Source organism: Salminus brasiliensis, chromosome 8, assembly GCF_030463535.1.
Source record: "Salminus brasiliensis chromosome 8, fSalBra1.hap2, whole genome shotgun sequence".
Taxonomy (NCBI): Eukaryota; Metazoa; Chordata; class Actinopteri; order Characiformes; family Bryconidae; genus Salminus; species Salminus brasiliensis.
The window spans coordinates 21,771,703-21,799,430 of NC_132885.1; the positions used below are offsets into that span (position 1 = coordinate 21,771,703).

At 39.7% G+C, this 27,728-nt stretch overlaps 1 protein-coding gene across 1 annotated transcript in view; it reads right to left on the minus strand.

The window, feature by feature from the left end:
- The window catches only part of col4a1 (collagen, type IV, alpha 1), a 51,701-nt gene that overhangs the window by 12,737 nt on the left and 11,236 nt on the right, over positions 1–27,728 (minus strand). Inside the window, exons 2-23 of the mRNA XM_072686105.1 lie at positions 11,729–11,785; positions 10,665–10,754; positions 10,447–10,491; positions 10,064–10,108; positions 8,871–8,933; positions 8,676–8,729; positions 8,505–8,531; positions 8,277–8,354; positions 8,127–8,189; positions 7,970–8,005; positions 7,840–7,875; positions 5,817–5,894; positions 5,463–5,498; positions 5,231–5,284; positions 4,009–4,044; positions 3,839–3,883; positions 3,683–3,715; positions 3,493–3,553; positions 1,645–1,680; positions 1,358–1,504; positions 1,058–1,135; positions 269–352 (exon numbers count right to left, since the gene is read on the minus strand). Of these exons, the coding sequence (XP_072542206.1) occupies positions 269–352; positions 1,058–1,135; positions 1,358–1,504; positions 1,645–1,680; positions 3,493–3,553; positions 3,683–3,715; positions 3,839–3,883; positions 4,009–4,044; positions 5,231–5,284; positions 5,463–5,498; positions 5,817–5,894; positions 7,840–7,875; positions 7,970–8,005; positions 8,127–8,189; positions 8,277–8,354; positions 8,505–8,531; positions 8,676–8,729; positions 8,871–8,933; positions 10,064–10,108; positions 10,447–10,491; positions 10,665–10,754; positions 11,729–11,785 (1,282 nt within the window). The remainder of the gene's footprint in view (positions 1–268; positions 353–1,057; positions 1,136–1,357; positions 1,505–1,644; positions 1,681–3,492; positions 3,554–3,682; positions 3,716–3,838; positions 3,884–4,008; positions 4,045–5,230; positions 5,285–5,462; positions 5,499–5,816; positions 5,895–7,839; positions 7,876–7,969; positions 8,006–8,126; positions 8,190–8,276; positions 8,355–8,504; positions 8,532–8,675; positions 8,730–8,870; positions 8,934–10,063; positions 10,109–10,446; positions 10,492–10,664; positions 10,755–11,728; positions 11,786–27,728) is intronic.

Here is a 27,728-nt window from a genome sequence, read left to right on the forward strand (position 1 = left end):
AATGACAGTCATTAGAAAACTGACTGAAAGCCCAAGCATCAGAAGACTGTGTGCTCGGGCCCTGACAATGCCACAGCTAGTCTAGTTCAAATTTGTACAGTCACAGTACAGTTAATGACTTCATTTATGATTCTTTATTTGCACTACTCATATACTATATAGAAAGTCAGTTCACAATGGGCGAAAGATGCATGTATAAATTATAATAAAGTGATATTCTTTAACTGCGCATGTGTTTCCCAAAATATCCACAAGACAAAAACCTCACCTTGATTTCCTTTTGGTCCTGGAGAACCAGGTAAACCTGGAGGGCCAAAGGCAGAACAATCTGTGCAAGTGTCTCCTCTGTCACCTAAGAGAGACATAAAACATAAATCATTGTTGAAACATTAAACATGTAGTTTGTTTTAGTTTGTATTTAGTATGTTTTAGGTGATGTGAAAACTACACGCACATTCAAATCCTGGGGTCATGCTGCTTGCTATCAGCAGCTGGAGTCAGAGAGAGTACAACTGGCCTTGCTCTGTCAGGGGTGGATTGATGGCACTTCCTCCCCATATCACTCCTAGTGTGATGCTAGTCAGCACAGGCGACTGTTAACTGGCTACCTGAGTGGTTATCTAGAGTTTTCCTCCCGCCAGTTCTTTCAGGAATAAATAGTCAGGGTGCTCTCCTCTCACATAGTGATGTCTGAGGCTATCTCAACTGTAACCTGTGCAAAGGCGTGTTCACTGTGCTTCCTTCAAGCACAGCTGAAACTGAAACTATCCTTATACTAAAAATCTATTATGGAGTTTAAGCTAACACAACCCTAAATATTGGCCCCCTAACAAAGTGTTGTGCACAAAGCATCACACTGGAGTGAAGGAATTAAGGTGCCATCTACCCACCCTGAAGAGATCAAGGCTAATTGTGCTCTCTCGCTGCCCTGTCTGTCGATAGCTAGAAGCATGACCTGGATTCGAACCTGGATTATCTTCTCTCAACACCTCTGATGTTGTGATTCAGTGCAGAAATCCTTTCAGCCACATGAGGTCCTCAAATACATGCTTCTCACCTTTCTGTCCGATCTCTCCTTGCAACCCAGGAGGTCCAGGAGGGCCTGGCTCGCCACGCGGAACATTGCATGATCCACCTGCATGAAAAGATGATCATTAGAGGTACAATTATACAACTAAATTGCAAGGCTCTGGTTAAAAAGCTTATTTCTACCTGCAGCATATAGTTGATTACCTGATGAGAACTGCAACATGTTTATCATCAAATAAACCAAAAGTCTGTAACTTCACTTAGAATAAAAAAAACACTGACTAGGGCCTGGCTGTTTGTCTAATATCCTTAACATGGCTGTACTTACTTAATTCTCCAGGTGGTCCAGGTAGACCAGCAGTTCCATTAGCTCCCTGTGGTCCTCTGAGAGACTCTCCATCAGCACCTCTGTCTCCTTTCTGGCCAATCTCTCCAGGGGCGCCTCTCTCTCCAGGAGGACCATCAATAAACCTGCCTGTAAGCAATGTGAGATGCAAGGAAGGGAGACAACAAGATGAGACACAGAACTCATACGAAAAGATACAATAAAGAAGAAAATTCAACGAAGTCTCTGTCATTTTAAGCGCTCAGATGTGTGAGACGTTCAGCTCTTACCTGGGAGACCACGATCTCCAGGTGGTCCAGGGAAGCCTGTGAAAAGGATCACATGTTACTTTAGGGGACAATGCTACATTAAAGGAACAGTAAAACCTGGTTACACATCATGCAACTTAATATTAGTCACATTTTATTGTAACTCAGATAAATCAATTAATGGACCCAAAAGATGAAGAAGAAAGCTGCTAGCAGAGGGTGTTGCATACATAGTGAAATCATTTTACTAAAATGGATGAGTGTGTTGAAGCTTTTTGGATGCTTCTGTGCTTCCTTTTACTTTAGAAAATATGAAAGCATGTGGGTTCATTCAGAACAGAAATAAGATCACAGACTTTGCAGTGGGATTGAACTGCCAATCTTTTGGTGGTGGAGAAGCATAGACTGAGTGGGCCAGGGTTGATGGGTAAGTGGGACCAAGGTTACCAGGGTAGTCAGAGCTACTGGAGAGCTCTGACTCAAACAAAGAACAACTAAAAAAAGTCCAAGGCTGCAGACGAGCATGTATGAATAAGTGAAAACTATAGCGCTGAAAAAACAACGTTCAAAGCAATGAACAAATATGGAACGCAAGTAGAGCAAACAGGTATTCCAAAAGGCAGAACGGCAAGAATGGCCTTATATATATATAAAAAGATAAAGGTGCACGTATTTGTCACTGTACAGCAAAATGTGTCCTCCGCATTTAACCCATCTGTGGTAGTGAACACACACTCACACACACACTAGTGAACTAGGGGCAATGAGTACACACACACACACACACACACACACACACCCAGAGCGGCCTGCAGCCAACTCCAGCGCTCTAACCGCTGAGTCACCACTATATATACATTATGTATATAATTTTATTTATTTATGATTTTTTTAAGAGAAACCTGACAGGGAAATGAGCTAACAGTTTAGATTACTGCTTTAACCGGTCTGAAGTTGATACACACAAAGTGCCATAAAATGAAGATGGAGTGCACAGTAACACAAATGCTCAGTTTAAGTAGGCAATGCGCACAAGATGCTGCCCTGTGTCTCCCTCTGGTGGCCGGTGCTGGCCTAGCAGATGATCCAGACTGGGTTCTTATTCCTATTCATATGTTTTAATCTATTTAAAATTGTAGTTTGTAACAAAAACAAACAAAACTCTATGAATGTTCCTCTTTGTTAGATCCCATTCTGAACATATCAAGTACATTCAAGATCATCAGAGGGAAATGACAGGAAAGAGCAGAGACGTGACAAGGGTATCAGGCTATAGCCTTCAAGGTTTGTATTTTTTCTGAGGCATAAAAACATGTTCAAATGTAGGATACCTGATATGGATACATAAATAAGGTTAAATAATAAACAGACTACTGCAAAATGACTAAGAAATTATCCCACACTCTGTTATGGCTTAAGTTGCCTGAAATTACTGGCTTCTCATTTAAACTTAACATTCCAACTTAAACTGTGCAGCAGTTACTGGGCTTAAGGTGTACATTTACATTTACGGCATTTAGCTGACATACAAGGTTACTCATATTACAGAGGTGGGCCAACATAGTGTTAGGAGTCTTGCCCAAGGACTCTTATTGGTGTAGCGCAGCATAGTCACCCAGACTGGGAATCGAACCCCAGTCTTCCACATGGTGTGGTAGCTCAGTGGCAGGTAGTGGTGTTATGTGTTGCATAATATGTGTTATCCTATGGTGATAGATTGCTATAGGCTGTACATTATTATCAGTAGAGTCAGTGACACTGCCATCAGATTTAAACAAGCTAAGGTTGCTAAAGCCTCTAAAGCCAGACTGCCAAAATTAGTCTGCCATGTGACTGGAATAAGGGTATAACAGCTAATATCTTATTTACCTATTTCTCCTTGAGGTCCAGGAGCACCTCGAGGACCAGGGGGGCCAGGTGCACCTTCACCCTTAAAAAGAAAAAAAAAAAAAAAAAAAATTATAAACAAATACAACAAATATTTTCTGGTAATTGTAGGAAAGCTATGAATGGACAAACTGAGCTAAGCAATATAAATAGGTAAAGGTGGTCTGCTTACATATCCTGGAGGTCCTCTCTCTCCTTTATCCCCCTATTGAAAAAGATCCAAAATGTTAAATGTAAAATTGTAAGGTCACGACACAAAACAAATAGTAGGTAATGTAACTGTAACTGTGAGAGCCTGCTAAAGAAGACCATCAAGCTCATCACCTACCTTATAGCCATTGTCCCCAGGAAAACCAGGGTCACCTCTTTCCCCCTGGTTGAGGAATACAGGAAAAATACTGTAACATATTTAGCTTATGTTTCTAGTGAGCGCTCTCTGTTTTGTAGGTCTTTTTTTTTTTTTTTTGCTAACAAAACCACACAACAGACATACTCTACCTTAGCGCCATATTCTCCATCCTTTCCTTGCTTTCCCTAAGAAAAAAAAATACAATCCATATTACATTGCTTGATTTTCATTTGTAATATTTCATTTCAATATTTCATTCAGATCAACCAGGAAGAGCAGGGCAACACATTTTAACCCTGTGTATTATTTTAAGATCAATTTTAAGGCAAGGAAAAAACTCAAGTACAGCCTCCACATGGCAGGGATAGTTTTAATGTAGTTAGAAAATAAATTTCAGGCTCAGCACAACTTACAATAATCACCTTTATTATGGTGCACAGATTTTGTGTTTTTAGGTTTTAGGGTCCAACAATAAAGACCTGTATTGTGGTGAGTTTCCCGAAAGTGATCAAGCTCAGCGAATAATGAACTAATGAATGAAGGACATGAGAAAAGAACGAGTTCTGTGAGAGATTCCTAAAGAGCTTTGTAAACCGGAACATAAGGAATGTGCTTAAAGTACACTTTTGTTGACTCCTCCCCCAAAACAGCACAAACACTGATTAAATTCAGTATGTCGCAGTATGTCTTTATTATCACACCTGAAAAACACACTATTACAATATTAAACAATATTATTAATCAATAGTATTATATAGATTCTGAACTCTGATTGGCTGAGGGGTGTACTCAGCTGTTGTTAATAGCTCTTATCCACATATGACAACATAAATCAACTAAAATTATTTATTCATCTAGTATAATGTGCATGCTTTCCCTCGTGAATTAGCAGCCCCTGGCTTTTAAGTGCTGAACTGCAGGCAAAGTTCACCTAAAAGTAGTACTTTGTGAATAACGGGTAGATCAGGTCAGTCCTTATTTTGCGAGCGAGTTCACATTGTACTTCAGTTACAGCGGTTTTGGGAAATGCTTATTAATGAACGAACATACTTAGATCTAGTTAACTTTATTATTAGTTGTTAGTTGTGTCTTGTATGAGGCGTACAACATACAGTGACTGTAATTTCACAGTGACTGTTCCAACCAGTTTCTCAGGCTTTTCATATGGGGCAGGTTCTAACATGTGCAGGCACTCTGCTGGACATCACGTTTTTGTTTTCATTTGCAGAGAATGTAATTAGCAGAGATGTAATACGATCGTACAAATATGAACATCATAACATCAGCAAAAAAGTTCCCCACTGTACAGAATTAGCTGGGACAGGTGGGACATAATGAACTTAATAAAGTGAACTTGATCATGTCACTCACTTGTGGCCCTGGAGGTCCTGGTTCACCTTTTATTCCGGCTTGAAACACTGAACACTGGTCGAAGAAAATATGAAGTTAAATGTATAGTATTTCAAAAGCCACTACTGCTATAATGTGAATATTAGAGATCCAAACCCGTTTTCAAAATTACACACTGAAATATAACATTTATTTATTATATTTTTATTATATTCTATACACAGATCAGTATTCATCATGCAATAGAACTTACTTTTTCTCCTTTGTCACCTTTGTCTCCTTTATTCCCCTACAAAGAGGGAACAGAGCAAAATCAATGCACCTTCTTTACAGACTGCAGCATTCCTGAGAGTTTTATTTATTTCATATAAGACAAAGGAAGTGCTTCTAGTAAAACAGCAACTGGGCTATAATCAATACAACACTATGAAGTGCCTCTTTCGAAGCCTTATATAGCATGCCCCTATTTTTACCACCTCAAAATTGAAACATCAACACCACATATCTGTAATACAGTTTACAATTTCTACTATTACCTACATGATACTTTGTGACCTGCATTCAAATCATAACAGCAGTAGTGTAAATCTAATCAACAGCATCTTACCAGTATATATTGCGGTGGTTTTTCAAGCTCTTTGGGATCTGGTCCGGGTCCTGGAGGACCTCTGGGGCCTTGGTCACCCTAGAAAGGAAGTCATGTTTATTTGAAAAACACTGCGCTGTAAAGTAGGAGAAGCTGAACAGCTCTATTTCATGTCTGTAAAGAAACAATTTGTTTGTATATCCACTAACCTTCGTTAAGACTACAATCATTGAACTAGACTACAGTTATACTCTTAAAAATAAAGGTGCTACGAAGGGTTCTTCCAGCGATACCATGTTTGTAACAGAAATCTGATAGAATGAATATTTAAACTGATGAAAACACCAACAAGTTCAAAGAACCCTTTGAAGAAGCTATATTTTTAAGATCGTAACCCCCAGTAGCACATTTAGCTTGCTTAGTCATTATGTGCCCTGGATAGGTGAACACATGGAGTTGACTTAGCAACTGCAAGAGGATTGTTTATTATGCTAGAATGTATATTCACAATTTGCCATTTGCAAATAGCAGTTTAGGCCTATATGGTCCCCATACATGGTCTCCCCATGGTGTGGCTTTGCTTTCATTATGATTGCTATACTGCAAAAATTGATGTTGATGGTTTCCCCTTTCAATGATTTTTCCATTTATAAATATCAATTTACAAAAAGGAACTGTGATTGCATAAATATGACTGTGGCTGATCTAATTCAACAGAGGTCCAGGCAATTGGTGTTAGCAGTCTCACCATTAGTGAACTAGTGCTCACCTTAGCGCAGTAAATATTTCTCAAGTGATTGTAATATAAAGCCACCTGTCTGGAAGGTCCAGTCACTGGTTAATGAGCATTCCTGTCTACAAATTAAGACACCATGAAGACATAAGTACGCTCCACACAACTCTAAGAGAAGGTTACTGAAGAGTATAAGTCAGGGGGATAATGTAATGTCTCCCTCTGCTGGCCTCAGTGGGGAGCTCATGCACAGGTCATGTGCTCCAATGTGCAAGGGCTAAGCGTCGCCCTTCACCAGCACACAGGTGCTGTTCATGATTGGACTGATTTGGACTCATTTTTCTTGTCGCTTCTGGTTTTGGCACATGTAGCCTGCCTCAACCCATATGTTACAGATGAATATAAAAAAATCCAAATCACTGAACATCCTGTGGAGTTCAGTTAAATCATTCATTAAGAATGGAAGGGATATGTGTAAATCTGCCTAGAGCAAGACATCCTCACAAAAAGGAGACTAGTGAGGGAGGCCACCAAGACACCTATACTAACAAGACTACTCTATACTACAAGTTATACTACAATCACTTGAGACACACTCACTGCATTCAGGTGATCTATAGTTCATTAACTATTAGCACCAGTCACCTGGACCTCTATTGAATTAGGTCACTTGGTCAGGGATAAAATAATTAAGCAGTCATGTATTACATATTATATGTCTTTATTTAATTGATTACTTTGTTGAAATTGTTTTTTGTAAATTCTTGTAAAGAGCCAAATGATATTGATCTTGATTCCATTTATAAAAGCAATGGTGAGAACATCCTGATGGGACTAATTATGTTTATAGGTACTGTATGAGTATCACTTGTTTTTAGTATTTTATTAATATGGAATGACCTCATTATAATGGCAAATGGTTTGCTTTTTTTCAGAAAATATGCTGCCAATTATCTACCAATATAATGTAATTACATATAAACAGGTAAGTTAAATAATCTAATAACACTCTCACAACAACAAGATATATTTGACTTAGCAACTAGACTTAACCCTATGGACCGCCAGCGGGCCAAAAGTGTTATTACAAACTATTCTATTACCAAAAATAGCTCCTCCAGTGTGTACAGACGTGCCTGTAGTTATCAAGTAATACATCTTAGCATATAATAAGCCTTTCTGTGTTAAGGGGTTTAGATAATTTGATTATTCTGAGGAGAATGTTTGGAGATGAAATTACATAAGCTGTTGACATCATTATGGGCATTGCATCATGTAAGAAGTGTGAGAAACTGGACTATCCTGACTTACCTTCTGACCCTTTTCACCAACAAAGCTGAGCTGTCCCTACAAAACAAATCAAACAGACCACAGTAACTAATTAGTTTTCTATTCAGTAAGGAAAACTAGGCGAATAAAATCACTCAAAATGAACACCTACAGGTTGACCGGGTGGACCAGGAGGCCCAGTATATCCCTGAAAGGAAAGGTAGGAAAAAGAAGATCAGTTAATATTTTTCACATTCTTTAGATGCACTGTAGATATGATTAAAATGGTAAGACATTCTCTCTTTGATGTGTTAGATTACAGCACTCACTCTGAGCCCTTGTGGTCCAGGTGGGCCGATTGGTCCTTGTGTTCCAGGGCTTCCAGGCGAGCCCTTAGAGAAGAAATCAGATGCTTAAACTGTGTTCTTGGCTCATCCATCACTTAAGCAGAAATGGTAGTTAAAGCAGGTCAGACTTACTGGTAGTCCTGACTGTCCTGGGAAACCTTTTTCTCCTTTCTGGGGAATTATGCCACCAATAATACCACCTGGATCTCCCTGAGTGAGAGAAATATCAGGTTACTGACCAACATTTTTAATTTCTCTTAACAAATGCTTTCATCAAATGCAGACCTTAAAGCCATCAATGGTCAATTCAAATGAAAATACAGCACACATTAATAAGTAACAGTGTGTGTGTCTTCCTACCTTCATTCCTGGAATGCCTGGAATACCCTGCAAAAAAAGATAAAAAGATAACTAATCACTATTTCTTCCAATATTACTGATGTGCTGATTGCTGAGAACCTGAAACATCTGGAATTTGTATGCAATATTAAATAATAATATTTGTATGCAGTGTGCCGTGCTTTTGCTTACTGGTGGTCCTTGCAGTCCTGGTATGCCTGGAGTTCCATCAAAACCACGCTCTCCCTGGAGGACACAAACATTTTCTTTAATTGCAAATATATCACAAATAATTTCCTTAAAACCATTAATTACTTAATAAATCATGCTATAATTGTATGGATTGTGTAAATAAAAATAGAAAAATACAAATAAAATAAATCTTACTTTTGTTCCATTGCACCCTGGAATACCTTGTGGTCCAGGTGGGCCATCTTGACCTGGGAGACCCTGAAGAGGGAACACAGCAATAACAACCAAAAAGTTACATATAACGGGTACCCACACTTTTTTTGCATTGGTAGGCCAAATTGTAATGTTTGTGTTGGGCCAAAAAGACAAAGACAGAACACAAATGCAGCAAAACCCTTCATCTGTGCACCACCACTTGTTTGTACTGTCTTAAGCTTGTGATTGCCAGCTATGAGATGCTTCATTTGTGTTGTGGTCACGGCTGTTTGCATGATATCAGGGGCGTTTTTTTAATTTAAAATTGCACAATTACACAATTAAGATACATATATTTTTACAATTTTTACAATTTACCATATTTGTAAATAATATATATGACTGTGAGGAACCTTTTACATTTTTTAAAATAATATATATATGTAGCTTCAAAAATTTGTTGGTACCTTTATTTTTCAGAGCCAGTACGCTTATGTAGTCTAAAAAGACTAACTAAGAAATGAAAACCTAAAATAAACCAAAAGACACTGTAAAATTCAAGTGAGTGGGATGAAACAATTTGTGCAGCTGCTATGCTGCCATCTACTGTCTCAAGCATGGAAGTACTAAATAATGTGTCTACATAAAGTTTGTCTGGGAATTTTTAAACGATTTAAAGGAGAAGACATCTGTTAGATTAACATAAGTATTGTTTTGCCATTCACTACTATTAGCTGACTGTTAGTACAGTAGAGGATGCATCAGAAGTCAGAAGTGGATAACGTTAAAGGCACTGTAACAGTAGAAAGTAAGACTAACTACCTTTGGTGCTGAATGTCAGTTTGACTACAACAAGACTCTACAACATAGCAGCTGTTTAGCAGCTTTATTTAGTTAAATGGTACTTTTTCCCCCCTAATAAAGCTTCTTCATATGATATACAACTTCAAAAGAAACATTTTGAAGTTTAAAGAACTTATGACATATAAATAACATGATAACATATAAAACTTTAATACAATTATATTGTTTCTTTCCCTAGATTTGTATATTTGCACCTTTCTTTGATTGTCCTTGATTTGACGGTATAGCACAGGGCAACCTGGCTATTACTAATATCCAACTGCACATTGTGGGTGTAAATGTAAATGATATTTTGTCATTTTACATCTGATTCAAATTCTGCAACGTACCGGCAGACCAGGGTTTCCTGGGAAACCAGCTGCACCAGGAGGTCCCTAAGAAAGCAAAGACAACATCACTTATTACAGTTTGGTGAAGCATTTCTAAAACATCTTTGCTAACTTTGAACTATAATTGTGTCAGATAAAAGAGTGCTGCCTGTTGAAGAGTAGACACGAGAACTTACATTTGCCAGAGAGTTTTGAATAAAGACTAAAATTGAATAAACCAGTAATAAATAGGTATAAATGGAAATTTCTGAGATTTTATGGTTTATAATTGAGCATAATACAGTATAACAACTTTCACAGACTGCCCTTATTTTATTTTATCTTAAAATCCCATTTAGTTTTACTGTCTGTAACACTAAAGTACAGAAAATAGTATTACTTACACGAGTGCCTTTCATTCCAGGTGCGCCTGGCTCTCCAAGATCTCCCTAGAATAGCACACATCAACAATGTCACTGTAACAGTTCTGTAGAGTGGGAAATACTTTGGAAAGTAAAGTCTCTGAGTTTATGCTGAGCATGTGACAGCACTATGGATTCTGCATTAAGCTTTAATACAACACAAATTATTGCTGCCTAATTGAGTTTTGGCTGTGGCGTACCTTTGGTCCCATTGGTCCTGGAGGGCCCTCGTGCCCTTGCATACCAGGAAATCCCATATTGCCTTGCAAGCCAGGGAATCCTCTTTCACCCTGCGTGCCAGAAAAGGAAGAATGATCAATGAAGATACTCCAGGAAGAACTACAGATAAATGTTTCAGTCCAGCATACTAAGCTACTTGTATGAAAGGCACCACTAGATGGCGCTACTGATCTTTCTATTAAAGAACAATGTAAAGCTGTTTTGGCTGCTTACATGGATGATGGCTTTTTGGTAAAAATGCTTGTAAGAAGACCATTTAGGAGATAGAGCTACTCCTATTCTTTTTTGTAACTGAAATATTATTTGCACTGATTAAAAGAGCATAACAGGTTACTACAGTAGACTACACAAAAAGTATTGATTACAATAGACAAAATCGTAAACATTAAATATTACAGATGATTTTAGTAGCATTACATTGAATCTTGCAGATTTTCTTAGTATTACAATAGTAATACTATAGTGCCGAACGTGCTATTACAACTTCTACTACCAAAGAATAGCCCCACGAGTTTATACAGAAGTCTCCGTATTTACGAAATAATACACTTTAGTGTGTAATAGGCCTTTTCATTGCGTTAAAGGGGTTAAAGGGTGTTCCAAACTCTGAATTGTGCCTCACAGTAGGGAATCATGGGAACTGAGAGCAGGCACCTTTCCAAAGAGCTCAAGAAGGCTTGAGACAGCGCATGGTAGAAAAAACAGAGGAAATTTAAATGTGAAATAATGTGTGAACTAGTGCCGAGGAATTCGTCACCTTTTAAAAGAAAGGGGAAAGCTCATGACCTCATAAAGTGCCTGGCTGGAGAACTTCTCATTCATTGTGTGTGCTTGTTTAGATTAACTCAGATCCTGAATGCACGCCCTTACTGCTGACCTCCGCAGGTTCAGAAAGGATTACTGAACTGCTGACGTTGTCATGTAAACATGACAAAGAAACACCACAGCTTACAGTGCAGAGATTGGCATGGCAACACAAAAGATGTTACAAAATGATGAAGGTGTGAGGAGGAGAGGGACGTACCTTTGCCCCTTTTACACCACTGCAGTCACACTTCCCACATGATGATCCAGAACAGCCCTGAAAAAAGAAAGAGAGACTGTTTCAATTCAACACAAAAGTGTGGGACTCCATAATACACCACCAGGTGGCAGTAGGTGAACCTTTTATGTAAATGTCAGGCTGCATCAGGGTGCTACTGCTTAATAACAAGGCTTGCTGGATGACAAGCACACTATGGCTTTTGTAGCAGTCTAAACACATATTAGGGAACCTTCACTGTATCATGACTCTAATAATGGTTGAAATGGGCTGTGTATTGGCCAGAACCTGGTGATATGATACGTATCACGATACAGGGGTTGTGGTTCAATATACTGTCATACTGTATGCGATGATTTTTATAAAAACCACACCACACATAAACATCAAATCTGAGAAAAGAGATGAGATCTCACTGCCATGAAGACACTGCTTGGGTTTAAACATAACACAAAACTCAATATAGTGCAAAACATTGCAATATTTTTTTACACCCCTGATGTAAAGGTACTATATGATGGGTAATGTATTTTCCTCACTTTCCTCACTTTTTTGCAATAAAAACAGTTTAATGTTTTATGCAAATATACACTTCCCAGTCATCTGAGTCCATATATGGAAAATAAGCTGCAAAAACAGCCCGTTTTTGTGATGCAAAAAACAATGCAGCTAATCACAACTGATACTGTTTACATATATCAAGATCAAAAAATCAAATACTAGACTAATTGTAAGGCATGGGCCCTTTAAACCTACACTCCCTTATCATACAAAGTAGCATTATTGGTATGTCTTGCTCCTGGGCTCCCCCTACAGTCAGAAAGTGGGGCGGTAGAGCAATATTAGAGGATTTAATACAAATGTGACTCATCAACATGATTTTGAAGCTGCTATTTTAAGGTTAAAAAGGATACATACGGTTGCTTTAATTCAGGCTACAGATCAGTGATCTCAGTATAATACACATATGGGAAGAAATATGTTATCCTGCTATCAGAAAAAAGTGAACAATCAACAAAGAGACTAAATAGGCTACTGCTTGTTCTGGCCTCAACATGTCCTGACCATATAAAGTGATGCTGCTCTGGTGTTAACATTCCAATAAATGGCTTCAGCAGTCTAAACGTACAAGGCCAGCTGGGACAAATGTTCATCACTCCATCACTTCCTACACCCCCCACCCCACCCCCCTAATCTTCTCCAGCACACTTGAGACTGGAGCCTGGGAAAGGAGCTGTTCTCCTTTCTTGCTCCATCCCTCCGTCCTTCTCTCGCTCCAAGGAAAGTCATTCTTTTGCTCACGTGTGAGGCAGTCAGCCAAAAGTCTGCAGCCGAGCACAGCACCAGGGGTCAGGCTGAGATCCGCCCCCGCACCCCCCCCCCATCTGTCCCCCCCCCCATCTGTTCTGGGTAATTGAATCAGTGTGTGGGTGCTGCTGAGAACCATGAGAACCGCTGGTATTGGTCTCAACGCCTCTGGGTCAGTCCACTCTGGCCAGCAGTGAAAAGCTGAACAGGGCCTGATCACTTCCAGGACTTCACATTACACTTTACCTGACTTAAGTGACCTAAGCTTTCAGACCTTCTAAGGGCCATGATGATATATGGTCTCCTGAGACAAAGTGTGATACTGTAGACCATATACAGTGTTTCCCACACAGGACGCACTATATTTGGGCACCTACTGAAATAAGACACATGGAAGGTTTAACATTCCCTCATATCGAATGCCTCTTTTAGTACACACATGATACAAAGAGTATGCATGTAATCAAGGAACCTCTTCCACTCCCTATGATATTCCTCACCCAGCCCCCCCTCTTTTAAGGTTACAAACCTTTTGGTTCTCTAAATCCATCGTTCTATGACCCAGGGCTCTGAATATAGCCAGGAGAGCCACAGTAGGCCACAATGTAATCTTTCTCAAAGTTCTACCAAACAAGGCCATGAAACTGAAGGGAAGAGTCTTTTCCACATAGCTCCCTGGTTGCCGAATCATGAAGATATTCCTTTTGGAATATCTAGAGAACCTCTATATTAAAGATGCTACAGTGTTTGCATCCTAATATGGTTCCCATGGTTTATGGCACGGTCATGTCAATATTTTGCAGCAGGGATGAAGTATTGTATTATTATTGCATTACAAATGCAACATGTTTAAAGAGTGTAATTAAACTATGAGGACAAAAGTATTGGGACACCTGCTCCATTATTGTTACTTCTAAAATCAAGGGTATTAAAAAAGAGTTTATCCTGCTTTTGTTGGAGTAACTGTCTCTAACTGTCTCAAATGTCCTAGGAAGACTTTCTGCTGTGAGGATTTGATTGCATTCAACAACCAGAGTGTTAATGAGGTCAGAATGTTAGATGACCACCATCTCAACAACCCATCACAAAATTATTGGATGAAACCCCATCATTCCAGAGAACACAGTTCCACTGCTCCACAGCTCAATGCTTGATACCCCTCTTGCCCAAGCCTGGCGTTAAGCATGGTGCCAACAGGCTCATATTTATCTGCTCGAGAGATACCTAGTCTGTTGGTTAACAGCAAAGAACCAAAAAAAAAATTGAATGGGTACATCTCAGCAATCCACATAAGCAGGACCTTCAGCAATCACATCCTAAATTAATAATGATGTGAAGAAGATCTTGTTAGACACAATGTTCCACAGATGATAGATCAGACATTCCTTTGTGTCCACTGCATGACTGAGTTCAGGGGGCCTCCCATCCCTGACAAACTCAGCATGCTTTGGGCATATATGCTTTATCACCTAGATGTGTGTTTCAGCACCCAGCTCTGCTGTGATGGCCATCACCAACGCCAATCTAATCTCAGCCTGCATCACAGAGGCAGAGCGGAACAGCTTTGAAACCTTCATCTTGTTTTCCCTTCCAGGCCAGTCTTGCGTCCTCACAAACCCAAACATGATAGGAGCAAAAAAATAGCAAGAGAACTGATTACAAGACAGTCAGCTAATGCTTTCTATAGATGCTGAAAAGCGCTGCGGTTAAGTGTCTGCAGCATGTAAGACATCTCTACAGAGCATGTTATCTGGATGTTATCCACTGTGAATTCAATGTGGGCTATCGTGAGCTTGAGCAATAACATTAAGCCACAAATACATAAACCGTCTTTTTGGGGGTTTTGTCTGGGGTGTCTGTGTTCCGCTCTCAAAGCAAATTATGGAAAGGAGCGTGAAGTAGAAGTCAGAGTCACACCCTTTTTGCCGTTCTACTGTTTCAAACACAATTACCCTGGTCAGAGAATTTAACACTCAGAACAGGGCAAGAGTGTGGAAGGGATCCCTGTAGGGTTGGGTGGTATAACCGTATTATAGTAAGGACGGTATGAGGAGGGTATTTGTGGAACTAAGACGTGGCTGATGTGTCAGATTCCTGTTCGGTGTCTTTTAAATTCATTCCCCCATCTCCATTCAAAAGAGCTACATGGTGGGGGCACCGTGGGGACCACAGGTTGGTGATGTCACACTCTGAAAACAGGTGGGGAAAAAGCAAGCCAGATCAGTGATGTGCTCCCTTCAACTGAAAGGTAGAGCAAGCAATCCTGGATGTGTCTGTAGCTCAGCTGTTAGTTAGCAGATCAGGCTGTCAGATAATTGGTGTAAACCTATAAATTCAGTTTACTGTCTTTTCAACTGCTGCACATCTTAGGTGTAGCTTCTGCTAACTTCAGGCCTTTACTTCTTGTAATGTTCTTCACTTCTTGTTCTTCTGGGTGTGGTTTACTGCATTGGAATACTGTGGCATTTTCCCCCCATGCAAGACCTGCATGTTCCTGTAAAATCAGGGTGTTGCACTAACACAGAGTGAAAGTGTTTGTTTAAAATTGAGATGAGTGCAGATTTGGATCTTAGGAAAGGAAAGCAGAAAGAACAATGTAGCAACTCGTGATGTGGTGCAATTAAGTCATGGTGATCCATAGAGACGGGTACATGCTAGCCAGTTTGATAGCTCTAGAAGGAAAAGGCTCTTCCTTCACGTTCCTTTCCTCTAGAGGTTTAAAATCCGAACTGAAATGGATAAGGCATGATAAGAAGGGCGGAAGCCCTGCAGCAGCACTGGCCCAGCACGCCTTTAATGAGTCTGGCATGCCTCCATCTGCATTTCAGCACTGTGAAAAGCAGGAAACTTTTCTTCAACCAAACAGTGCAGCGCCTAGCTACGTGCATGCGTGAGCAACACGTCATACTGATGTCACGTGTTGACAGCACACAGCCATAAAATGGGGGATCACTGATTCCAGCTGTCTACCAACACTTAAACAGTCATTCTAGAAACTAACATAGATAACGTACATTATGCAACATAAAAAAGAGAGGACTGTTTAATGTCACGTCTCTTTGGAAATAATGACCTGGCTGGCCAACTGTGTTAATATTAGAATGACTTCCAGTGACACTAAGTTTATGATCCATCTGTATTGAGCCAATATTATCACAACAGCTGGGATTCAACAGTTTATTTCTACAACCACTGGACAGAAGTGTGGTAGACATAAAGGTCTGCCCTGGTGTGGAGGAAACACTCTGGAACACTCTACCGGAACAATTTTCTTAGTTTTTAAACCTGCACTGAATGGGGCGTTCAGAGGCAGGTAGGCTAACACTAATGCTAATATACACACGCTATAGAAAACCCAAATCAGATATCAGTCCAGAGTGTGTACCACTACACATACATAAAGTGACTTGATTGCAGTGTTTTAAAGGAGCTGGGAGCTGAATGGTCTAGGAGGAGAGTCAGACTGCATTATAAGATATTAAACACGCTCTAATACACTAAATAAATCAGTGCAGAATGTCTCATTGTAGAAAGTGCTACTAAAAATAAAGTGCTTATACCTCAGTATTAATCTTCAGCTCATCCTATCTAAACTGTGTGACTGTATCGGATGATACTCAGCATTAAGAAACCAGGGGGCAAAATAACTTAATCGGGACATCCCTACTAGACTATGGCTGCTATTCCTTTCTAGTCTAACTGATTTAGAAATGTAACCTAAAATTAAAGAACATTTGCACATTAACTGAATTAAACTACATGCTAAAAGAAGTCAGACATCAAGTCTGTTATCAGAAGCATTTTTTATAAACTGGCATTAATTCAACGAAGACCTCTAATAATGCAGTTTACTACAGCTATATTCATTCCACCACATAACAGTTTGTCCACAGTGGCTGAAACAACAGTTTCCATTTTCAGTGGGAGTTCACCCTTGGCCTAAAATTCAGGATGTTTTCTCAAGCTACTAAAAACAACAGGCACATCTGTGTTTGAATCAAGGGGTGTTGGGACCACAATACTTGAGATGCATTAAAAACGGAATGGCCTAAACTATGGGAGTTGGCATATTTAAAAGAAATTTCTTTTTTGGCACTTTATTAGGAACAAATGTACACCTACTGCGGAACACCATGTTTGGTTCCACTTCTGTCAGCCAAGAACAGAACAGGCCCAGGCTCACCAAATCTGAACATAGCCTGGTCCAATGGATCTTGTTTTCAGTTGAGGCACAGAGATAGATTGTAAGCTCAAAATTTGATGCAGACAGCTTGAATCCACAGACCCAACCTGTCTTGTGTCAGCAGGCTGGTGTTTTGGTGTGGGGAACGTACTACCTTTTTTGGTTTGTTAATACCAATCATCCCTTAAATGCCACAGCCTGTTTGAGTATTGCTGCTGACCAGTGCATTCCTTCATGGCCACAGTTGTCCCATCTTCTAATGGATACATCCAGCATGATACTGCACCATGTCACAAAGCAAACATTATCTCAAACTTCTGTGTTCTGTCCCTTTGCTCCTAAAAAATCTGGGGTGCAATCTTGTGAAAGTGGACCAGAATTTGATTTACAGCATCTCGTGGAGTCCATGCTGCAAAGAACTGAGGCTGTTTTGAGAGCAAATGGTCCTACCCAATCTTAGTGTAGTGTTCCTAAGGGCCAGGGGTCCTTGACATTTATCCATGTGGGTCTGCAGGCCAATATATACTTTGATATGAAACAAAATAAACATATGGGGTATCTGTCGACATCACTGTGCTCATCTCTCTGTAAAAATCAACAAAATTAACTAATGACAACTTTAGTGAGAACAATGATTAATGTCATAATCGAGCAGAAGAACCCTAACCCTCACAAAATGTGAGTCTGAACACAGTTTGCAAGTCACTGGAATGATAAAAGCTCAGGCCTAAAGAACCATTCAAGAAGCACTACAGATGTGCAAGTCTGAAGAATTGAAGATTATAAAGCTTAACAAATCTACAGATAATGCAAAGGTTCCGTACCAATTTAAGGTTCTGCTGTTAAATGTTTTTTTTTCTGGCTTGAACAGTACTTCCATAAACTCACCAGACATGACAGCAGGGAAATATGTTAAACCTCTTAAAGTCATAAAATATTTTTAGCACATATAAGGGTGTTTCCTTCAAGGCTTGATGAAATGCCAGATTTACTGAGTTATCATGTGCATCTGTTATCTGAAAAGAATGTGGGTTATTGTTGTTGTTTTTGGTTCTCCAAAAACTAAAACAAAGCTCTTCCTACTGTTGAATATCTGCTTCTCCTGCACCCACTTCCACCCATATCTCCCAAGCTCTAAATGGATGCTGAGGCGGCTTTCCTTCCCTTTAAGATAGAGATGCTCAAAGAAACTCCATAAGATAAATAATGGTTTAATTCTTTTTCACAACAGAGACAGTACCTGATAAAATGTATAAGGTAAAGTTCTCAGTTTCACACTCAAACCTGCATCTTTCTGAAAGAACCTGAAGGGAAGGGAACCATTGTCATGGGAAATTAATTGATTTGCAGGCCCAACAATACTCAAGCTACAGATTGAATAAATAGTACTTCTGTGGTAGCTCTTCTTTGCAATTACTCAATGGACTTATTAACACATAAAGGATTATTGCAAGAATGTCTCAAGAACAAAGTCCATAAATTAATAAGTGAACTTCAGATCGTAGTTCTAGGCCAGGGGTTTTTCAATTCTGCTTCTGGTGACCCACAGCACAGAACACTTTCCTATTTATATTCATAGTCAAAGTTGAATTACTAAGCAATTTTCATACATTTAATATGCATGTATTAAATAAAGAAAATACATTTTGTCTCCTTCTATCTTAGAATGCCCTTCTGATTTTATTAGCCACTGTGACCATTTCCACTATGAAACTTATTGCCTTATATGTAGCTACATGAAATTTACCATGAGCAGTTGCAAAGCACTAAAAAGTTACACGCCCTGGCCTCATTATGAGAGACTCATGTCACTAAATCACAGTTTACAGCTTCCATGTGAGGACAGTTAGGACTTTGCTCCACAAAAGCAGGCCTTTCTCATGGCTTCATTAGCTCAGATGGTTAAATGCAATATTCTAGGTCTCTGACACTGTAAAATCCATTGACCAAGACAGCAGGACACAGACATGGACAGGAATGTCCAGTTAAAGATTAAACTCCCTAAAAAATAGGCCATGCTCCTAATTTGGACAAGCAGACATCTGGTGTCACAAAGAGCAGCTGAGAAGTGGAGATGTAGAGCGTGTCCATCAGAAAAAGTGTGTCACAACCATCATGGAGCTACTGGTGCATGTACACCGTCCATCAAGACTTTGGGGGCTTGACCTCTGATATTAATCTCAAGGTAATGCTTTTATCAGATGTTCTTCAAAGTAAAAAAGAAGAAAAGAACTGTAAGATCTAAGATCTAGACTTTATTAGCTATTATGTGAGGTTGGACAGTTTACAAGACAGGGTAATATTGTTAAAGTCAGAGATGCCTACTGATGAAGCAGATTTATTGGTGGAAATCTTAAACATCTCGCTAATTTAACAGTGCTTTCCTTTCTGATCTGCACTGGGAAGTCTGACATCCTTTAGATAGGAAGCACAAGTTTCCTATCATAGTAACTCACTCACATCTGTGGCACTTTTAAAAGTGCCACTGTCTTGATATTTGACAAAGGAGCCTGGCCCAGATCCTCTAAAATGAAGCCAAGTACTGCAGCAGTGAGGAAAGGCTCAGTGGTGCTTAGAGAATAGAAGGAAGCATGTGGGAACCTAGCCTGCAAAGTGGAGGAACCCTTCCCTTTTTTTAGATGAAGTCATTGTCCATTATGGAGAGCATTGTTGTAAAGCAGTTAACTAACATCTGTGCACATATGGGCTGTAATCTGTTCTGTGCATTAAGGCAACGTGGTCATGGATGGCTTTTCTCACAGCTATTGGCATGAAGTATGGAATCAAGCTGTTCTGTTGTTTCACAATGTACACATGGAAACTACGCTGGAGGCCCTCAGCTGCACATTCCACAGCATCTGAAACGCACCATCCCACGCTCGTAGCGAATGCATAGTCAAAACATACTTTCTATCAGAAAGGGCAAAACTTTTTTATGACACTTAAAAATGAATGGTAACACAATATTAATACTGTTTCTTACAGTATTAATTTTCAATAAGTTTCAATAAGTTTCTTACAACATAATATGTTAGATATATTGGCACAAATTGGAATACACTTCACATACTTTGTGTATGTGAAGTGTTAAACACTAAACTGCATTTGGACTAAAACATAAATTCATTAAATTAAAGGAATATAAGTAGCAAGTGAAATATTGAAATAGCAGCTTCGAAATCATCTGGGTCTGGAACTTTTTTTGAGTCATATTTGTGTAAGCTCCAATGTTACTTATATCTTGTCACATAGAACAAGATCTTATATTGTATATCTTGTCGCTCCCACTCTTTCGCTTCCACTTGTCAACAAATTGACAAATGAACAAATGAATTACACTTCACAACTGAAAAAAAACACAGTATACAGTTTCAATTTCAATAATTGTTCTTCTTTTTCTTATTATCAGATACAATGCCCCTGAAATGGTTGAAAACAGATGGTCTTTTTGACTGAATAAATACTTTTTTACAGATAAAGATTTAGATATCTGTTTTATAATGAAAGTATATGTAAAAGATCTCATGTAAATATATAAACAAATAAATAAACAAACAAAAAAAATATTTTCATTGTAGATTAATCTACTGATAAATCTCTCTATTAATGCTGTTTAAAACTAAATTTTACAAAAATATTAAGAAATTGTGGTAAAATTATAGTAAAATCCTTTTTAATGGCAGATATTAAGCTTTTTCTATATGTTATGATAACCACCAATTTTCATACCATGGAAACACCTAAACACGTTATACCACTGCAACCCTAGTTGAAACAGAAATGATTTCAAAAAATTAGTAACCATTTCATTCATCCCTCTTATAATTCAAGAATGACTCAGTTTGCATTTGTTTTCAATGTAAATATTGACTAATAAGCCTTATGATGCAAGCCTGGGAATTTCAGGGGTTAAAAAGAGCAGTCACAGTCACTTCATTTTAGTTTTTAGATGTTCTTTCTTGTGGCCGGGTGTAACTAGTCAGCCACGTTTCCTGTGGTTTCCTTTGTGGTTTCATTACTGCACATGTCTTCTGACCTCACGTACCACAACTACACAAGGGATCTACATGTACCAAACTACATGATACAACACCAATAGATTGACTGTGCACTGTTCTTAAGTCAACATTGCTGATTAACACCTCGCACAGTAAATCTGATCCTAAATGAGTTCTAAATAGTTATTCTAAACAGACAGCAAAAAGGACAGATACATTAGTCACTAACCAGGCTGAGTCAACGGAAGCTTTTTTCCCTATTGCTTTGTCTGGTCTGAAGGAAGATGCTGTAGACAGTACAGACAAACTTGGCGCACACACATGCAAGCATTTTTTTTTCCACATACCCACACTTCCTTGCATTTAAATGTTTTATTACAATACTCAACAATCCGGAATTTTACAAATGAAGAAATTACCTTTCCATCTTTATTTTCTGTCTATTAAGTTGTTTCCACAATGGTGAAAGGTTTCCGCTGTATGTGCAGCGCAGTAACTCTTTTGTGCCAACTGTCAGGCAGCCCTTCTACATAGAGCATTATATCCATGTTAGACCGAGAACAGCAGGTATTTAAAATTGCAGCAGAAATATTTATCATTCTCCTAACTCGTTCCAGATGCTCCAGGCGTGGGCACTTAAACAGCAAACACAGCCCTGAACCAAATCAATACCACTGTTTTAAGTCATGGAGAAGAAAAGCTGTATTTATGCCCATTCACCACCTCTTTCCTTTTCCCACAGTGAGCGTTGCCTACGTCATGTTCACTCACAAGCAATGAAAGTAACCTCCGAGGTCCAGAGTGTTCCTTTCCACAGCTGCTTAATGTGGTAACCCAAAAACCAGGGGGATTGTGATCGGGAACAGGACGGCAGAATGAAATAGACTTATTAATGAAACAGCCAGTTCACACCAGAGCATGAGTCTGTATTAACTCACCATCAGAATGGTAAGGAATACACACACATGTACATACATACAAGCTCCAACAGTCTTTAACATGTCACATTGCATGAGAGACTGGCCAGACATGCTAAGGTTGAGAGGTCAATGACTGCCAAGAGAGGAATTCTGGAATTTTCCAAATACAAAGTGATTCTATTCCTGTAAAAATGGGAAATGTAGGAAACAGAAATTCCCAGACATGCTTACGTGTGTGAGTGTGTGTAAGAATGCAAGTGTTTGTACTTGTTTTAATACTTTTCCAATCCAGAAACAGTGCTAACCTACACTGTTACAAATGGGGTTTCAAGGGTTGTTTCAATGGTTCAAAGGCAATGATTCGACATGGGACCATGACCGTTTAAAGAACCAATTTAATGCATAAATAATTAAATGCCTGGTTAATTGGTAATTAAGTTTCTGAGATGTTATCACCCTCTATCTGGTACCCTATTATAATACTCTATTGGACATCAGTCAAAACGCGCCTTTTGCCCATGGCGATTGTTTTGCACTGTGCTACAACTGACTGGTGTGCTCGTTCTTCTCACAGTAGGTAGCATCTTGAAAACCTCTAACTTTGTGGGATGTTCTAAAGCTGCTGTAGTAAAGATGTCTCAAAAAGTTCTCGCACACTAAGAGGCCTCTAACAGCCAATGTCGAGCAGTTAACCTCTATACTGAACACCTTCCGTCACCTAATACAGTCCATGCCACAACATCTCGCTAGTGTCATCTGAGCCAAGAGTAGTCTTTCCCACTATTAGGTCATAATATTCTGATATGATACGCTTATATACAGTGGGGAAAAAAAGTATTTAGTCAGTCACCAATTGTGCAAGTTCTCCCATTTAAAAAAATGAGAGAGGTCTGTAATTGACATCATAGGTAGACCTCAACTATGAGAGACAAAATGAGAAGAAAATTCTGAAAATCACATTGTCTGATTTGTAAAAAATTTATTTGCAAATAATGGTGAAAAATAAGTATTTGGTCACCTTCAAAAAAGCAAGATTTCTGGCTGTCACAGACCTGTAACTTCTTCTTTAAGAGGCTTCTCTGTCCTCCACTCATTACCTGTATTAATGGCACCTGTTTGAACTCATTAACAGTATAAAAGACACCTGCCCACAACCTCAAACAGTCACACTCCAAACTCCACTATGGTGAAGACCAAAGAGCTGTCGAAGGACACCAGAAACAGAATTGTAGACCTGCACCAGGCTGGGAAGACTGAATCTGCAATAGGCAAGCAGCTTGGTGTGAAGAAATCTACTGTGGGAGCAAATAATCAGAAAATGGGAGACCTACAAGACCACTGCTAATCTCCCTCGATCAGGGGCTCCACGCAAGATCTCAGCCCGTGGGGTCAAAATGATCACAAGAACGGTGAGCAAAAATCCCAGAACCACACGGGGGGACCTAGTGAATGACCTGCAGAAAGCTGGGACCAACGTTTCAAAGGCTACCATCAGTAACACACTATGCCGCCAGGGACTCAGATATTGCAGTGCCAGACGTGTTCCCCTGCTGTAGCCAGTACATATCCGGGCACGTCTGAAGTTTGCTAGAGAGCATTTGGATGTTCCGGAAGAGTATTGGGAGAATGTCTTATGGTCAGATGAAACCAAAGTAGAACTGTTTGGTACAAACACAACTTGTTGTGTTTGGAGGAAAGTGAATGCTGAGTTGCATCCAAAGAACACCATACCAACTGTGAAGCATGGGGGTGGCAACATCATGCTTTGGGGCTGTTTCTCTGCAAAGGGACTAGGACGACTGGTCCGTGTACATGAAAGAATGAATGGGGAGATGTATTGTGAGATTTTGAGTGCAAACCTCCTTCCATCAGCAAGGGCATTAAAGATGAAACGTGGCTGGGTCTTTCAGCATGACAATGATCCCAAGCACACTGCCAGGGCAACAAAGGAGTGGCTTCGTAATAAGCATTTCAAGGTCCTGGAGTGGCCTAGCCAGTCTCCAGATCTCAACCCCATAGAAAACCCTTGGAGGGAGTTGAAAGTCTGTGTTGCCCGCCAACAGCCCCAAAACATCACTGCTCTAGAGGAGATCTGCATGGAGGAATGGGTCAACATACCAGCAATGGTGTGTGGCAACCTTGTGAAGACTTACAGAAAACGTTTGACCTCCGTCATTGCCAACAAAGGATATATAACAAAGTATTGAGATGAACTTTTGTTATTGACCAAATACTTATTTTCCACCATTATTTGCAAATAAATTCTTTAAAAATGAGACAATGTGATTTTCTGATTTTTTTTTCTCATTTTGTCTCTCATAGTTGAGGTCTACCTATGATGTCAATTACAGACCTCTCTCATCTTTTTAAGTGGGAGAACTTGCACAATTGGTGACTGACTAAATACTTTTTTTCCCCACTGTATGTGCAAATTTATCATATGAATTCATGTCATAACAGTTTAACAACAGCCCTGTATGTCTATGTGTCTCAGGATGTATCAGTAAAGACAGTGGTTACACCACCAATAAGCCTGTTAAGCAGTAGCTGTGCTGTTAGCTAAGTGAAACAGCCTTTTGCTCTCTCACTCAGTTTGAAGGGTCAATAATGAGAGGAGAGCAAATGGAAAACACAAATGGACCATATCACGACCCCATTAGGCCACCATCCGACAGTGACGAGAGCCTAAATGTTGTCAGCACGATCAGCAGTGACACTGATAAGTGCTGTAAAAGACCTTAGACAGCCAGGAAGATCCTTAAACTCACCTCAAGTGCTTCTTTGGAAATCAAGCCAAATACTTCTTTGGAAATCAAGGATAATAAGATAATAACCTTTATACCAAAGGTATTCCACAGAGTTTCATAATTCCAGAGAATGCAATTCCACTGCTCCACAGTTGGTCACACTTAGCAGCACAATCTTGGCTCCTTCCATGTTGTTTGAGTGGTTCCTTTATGGTGTCGCTTTTTGTCACCTTTATGTGTAAGAATGTGGGGAGAATTCAAATATATTCTTTTTTAAAGCAGTCTCTCATTCCAAAGGGGTCAATTGGTCAGCTGTCATGTGACCCCTGAGCAGTGTGTCTTGTTCAAGCCTTGTTTATCTGACACCTCGGCAACCTATCCACAGATTCAGCTGCTCACGCCATCACAGTTAACCCTTGCCCTTGAGTTTCTTCGCTGGAGTGGATTTATATGTTTTTGGGCCTATGCCAACAGGCCAGAGAGACACCTTGGCCTGTCTTGGCCTGGCCCTTGCTGGCTCCGTAGCCTCACTTTGCTACTTCTGTTCAAGGTCAACCTAAACATATTCAGGGGTTTCCTTTGTCTTCTCCAATCACCCACATTTGCTTGTCCGCTCCCTTACTCCCCAACTCTTACATCCTCAAAGAGCTGCCCACCACAGGGAAGACTGTACATGGTTTGAAGAACAACCATCTTGCTCTTTTTTCCTGTGTTTTGGGTGCAGGGAATGAGCAAAACTCTGTACCATCTGGGTGGCCTTGTTGACCAGTTTGAGAACCAGTACTATAAAGGCAAGAAAAGTGGGGCATATGTTTGAATGGTGTGAGGGTTGCTACACAAGGATGTGTTGATCGTGGTAATAAACGTTGCTTAGTATTGCCGTGTTGCTATATGGATTCAGAACTAAAGGCAGTCTAAGATTCTGGCAGCCTCTGCAATCATACCACTCAATGACACAGTAAAATAAAATGTCTTCTACAGGATTTTGTCCCGTGTATAGAATATACATACACATATAATGCACAGGTGTAAAATCTCAGTTTGGGGGGAAATGCTAGGCTGCAGTGTGTATTTAATATGACAGAATGTCCATTTGTTCATGTGCCTCTTTAGTTGAATTTATTATTTTCTGTGTAAGAGGAAAGATGAAGCTCATCCAGTTATTAGACACCTACTGTGTACTGGCTATAAAACAGCAGAACTACACTCCAGGAAAATGATGTCCTCATGTTCCTTGCTTCTCTCCAGGCTCTAAAAAACCATGAGAGCTAAAAATAGAAGCAAAAAAGGAAAGGTGGAGAGCAGAGAAGATAAACACAACACATTAAGCGTTCTGAGCTGCTCTAATGTGTTATGCCACATTGTTACCGATAAGCAAGGCGCCCTTTGGAACACCTTAAAATAGATTTGTTGTCCAAAATGAGCCCAGGGAGATCTTGCATCTATCCTGTTTCTCTTCCGAACAAATAGGCTATTGAGAGGACCAGAGCAGGAGAGAGAGAAGAATGAGGCTGTGCTGTGTTTTCTCTGAGAGGGCTCCAGATCCCATCAAGCAACCTGCAAAGCCTCACGTGGTGAATCTGGTGGGCATATGAAGTGCTGCTTGTGCTCTGCTTTTCTGGCTCAGATTGGAAAGATGGGGGTAATAGGAAAGGCCTGTTTTTTGTAGTCATAAACAGTGGGTGGATCTAGTTGCCTAAACCCATTTTCTAGTAAAAGCAATATTTCACTGAAATAATGACTCAAACAGAAGTAAAAGTACACTGGAATGAGTTCATTAGTAACTTGCTAAATCTTGCCAAAGCTGTAGAAAACAAGGATATTACTCTTCCGATGATGGTTTATCACAAGACATTGGTGATGAACATTGTGGTGAGGAGTTTTGTATTCAGTCACATGAACATCACCAAGGTCAGGAATTGATATTGGCTGGATTACGAATGACACTCCAACTCATCCCAAAGGTATTGGGATCACTACTGGCCCTGGTGACTTTAGGCTCAGGTATGGCTACTCAGGAGCCTCCAGTTCTATCTAAAGCTGTAGTGCAAGCTGTGTGTGTGCAAATGAACACCTGTGCCAGCAATGGGTGCACAATAAAGAAGCTAAAACTACTAATAAAAAGGAGTGTCACACTAACGTGAGTTGGATGGTTGGATGGATGGAAGGTTCTAAAGAGCTAACTGAATTTTAGCGTGGTACTAGAATAGGATGCCAACGTTGCAACAACAAGTCAGTTGGTGAAATGTCTCCCTCTTTTTAATATTCCACCATCAACTGTGAGTGGTGTTATTGAGAAGAGGTTTAGTGTTTAGGAACCACAGCAACTCAGCTATGAAGTGGCAGACCATGTAAAGTTACATAGCAGGGATACTGAGTGCATAGTCCAACTCCATATTAATGCCCATGGATTTAGAATGGAATGTCATAAAAGCTCCTGTAGGTATAATGTGTAGGTGTCCCAATACATTTGTCCATATAGTGTAGCATTTCCTGTCATTTATGTATGCACACTCAAACTTTTGATTAAACCATATGTAGCTATTTTGCATGTTTCTCACTATTCTCTGGTCTCAAAAGTAATAAAACATCTGTTCAGATCAAGAACCAGCTACAAAAACTCTTCCTCTCTCTATTCAACCACACTTACTCCTTCAATTTAATCTCATCACTAGTCCTAACAGGTGACTGAACACTCCCCAGGCACTGAGGTGGCCACCACTCCAGGTGTGTTTTCAAGGCCCTAATCAATAGTGTGTGTGATTGTGTGTTTACTGCCACAGATGGGTAATTGTAGAGGTCAAATTTTGTTGAAAAGCGTGACTG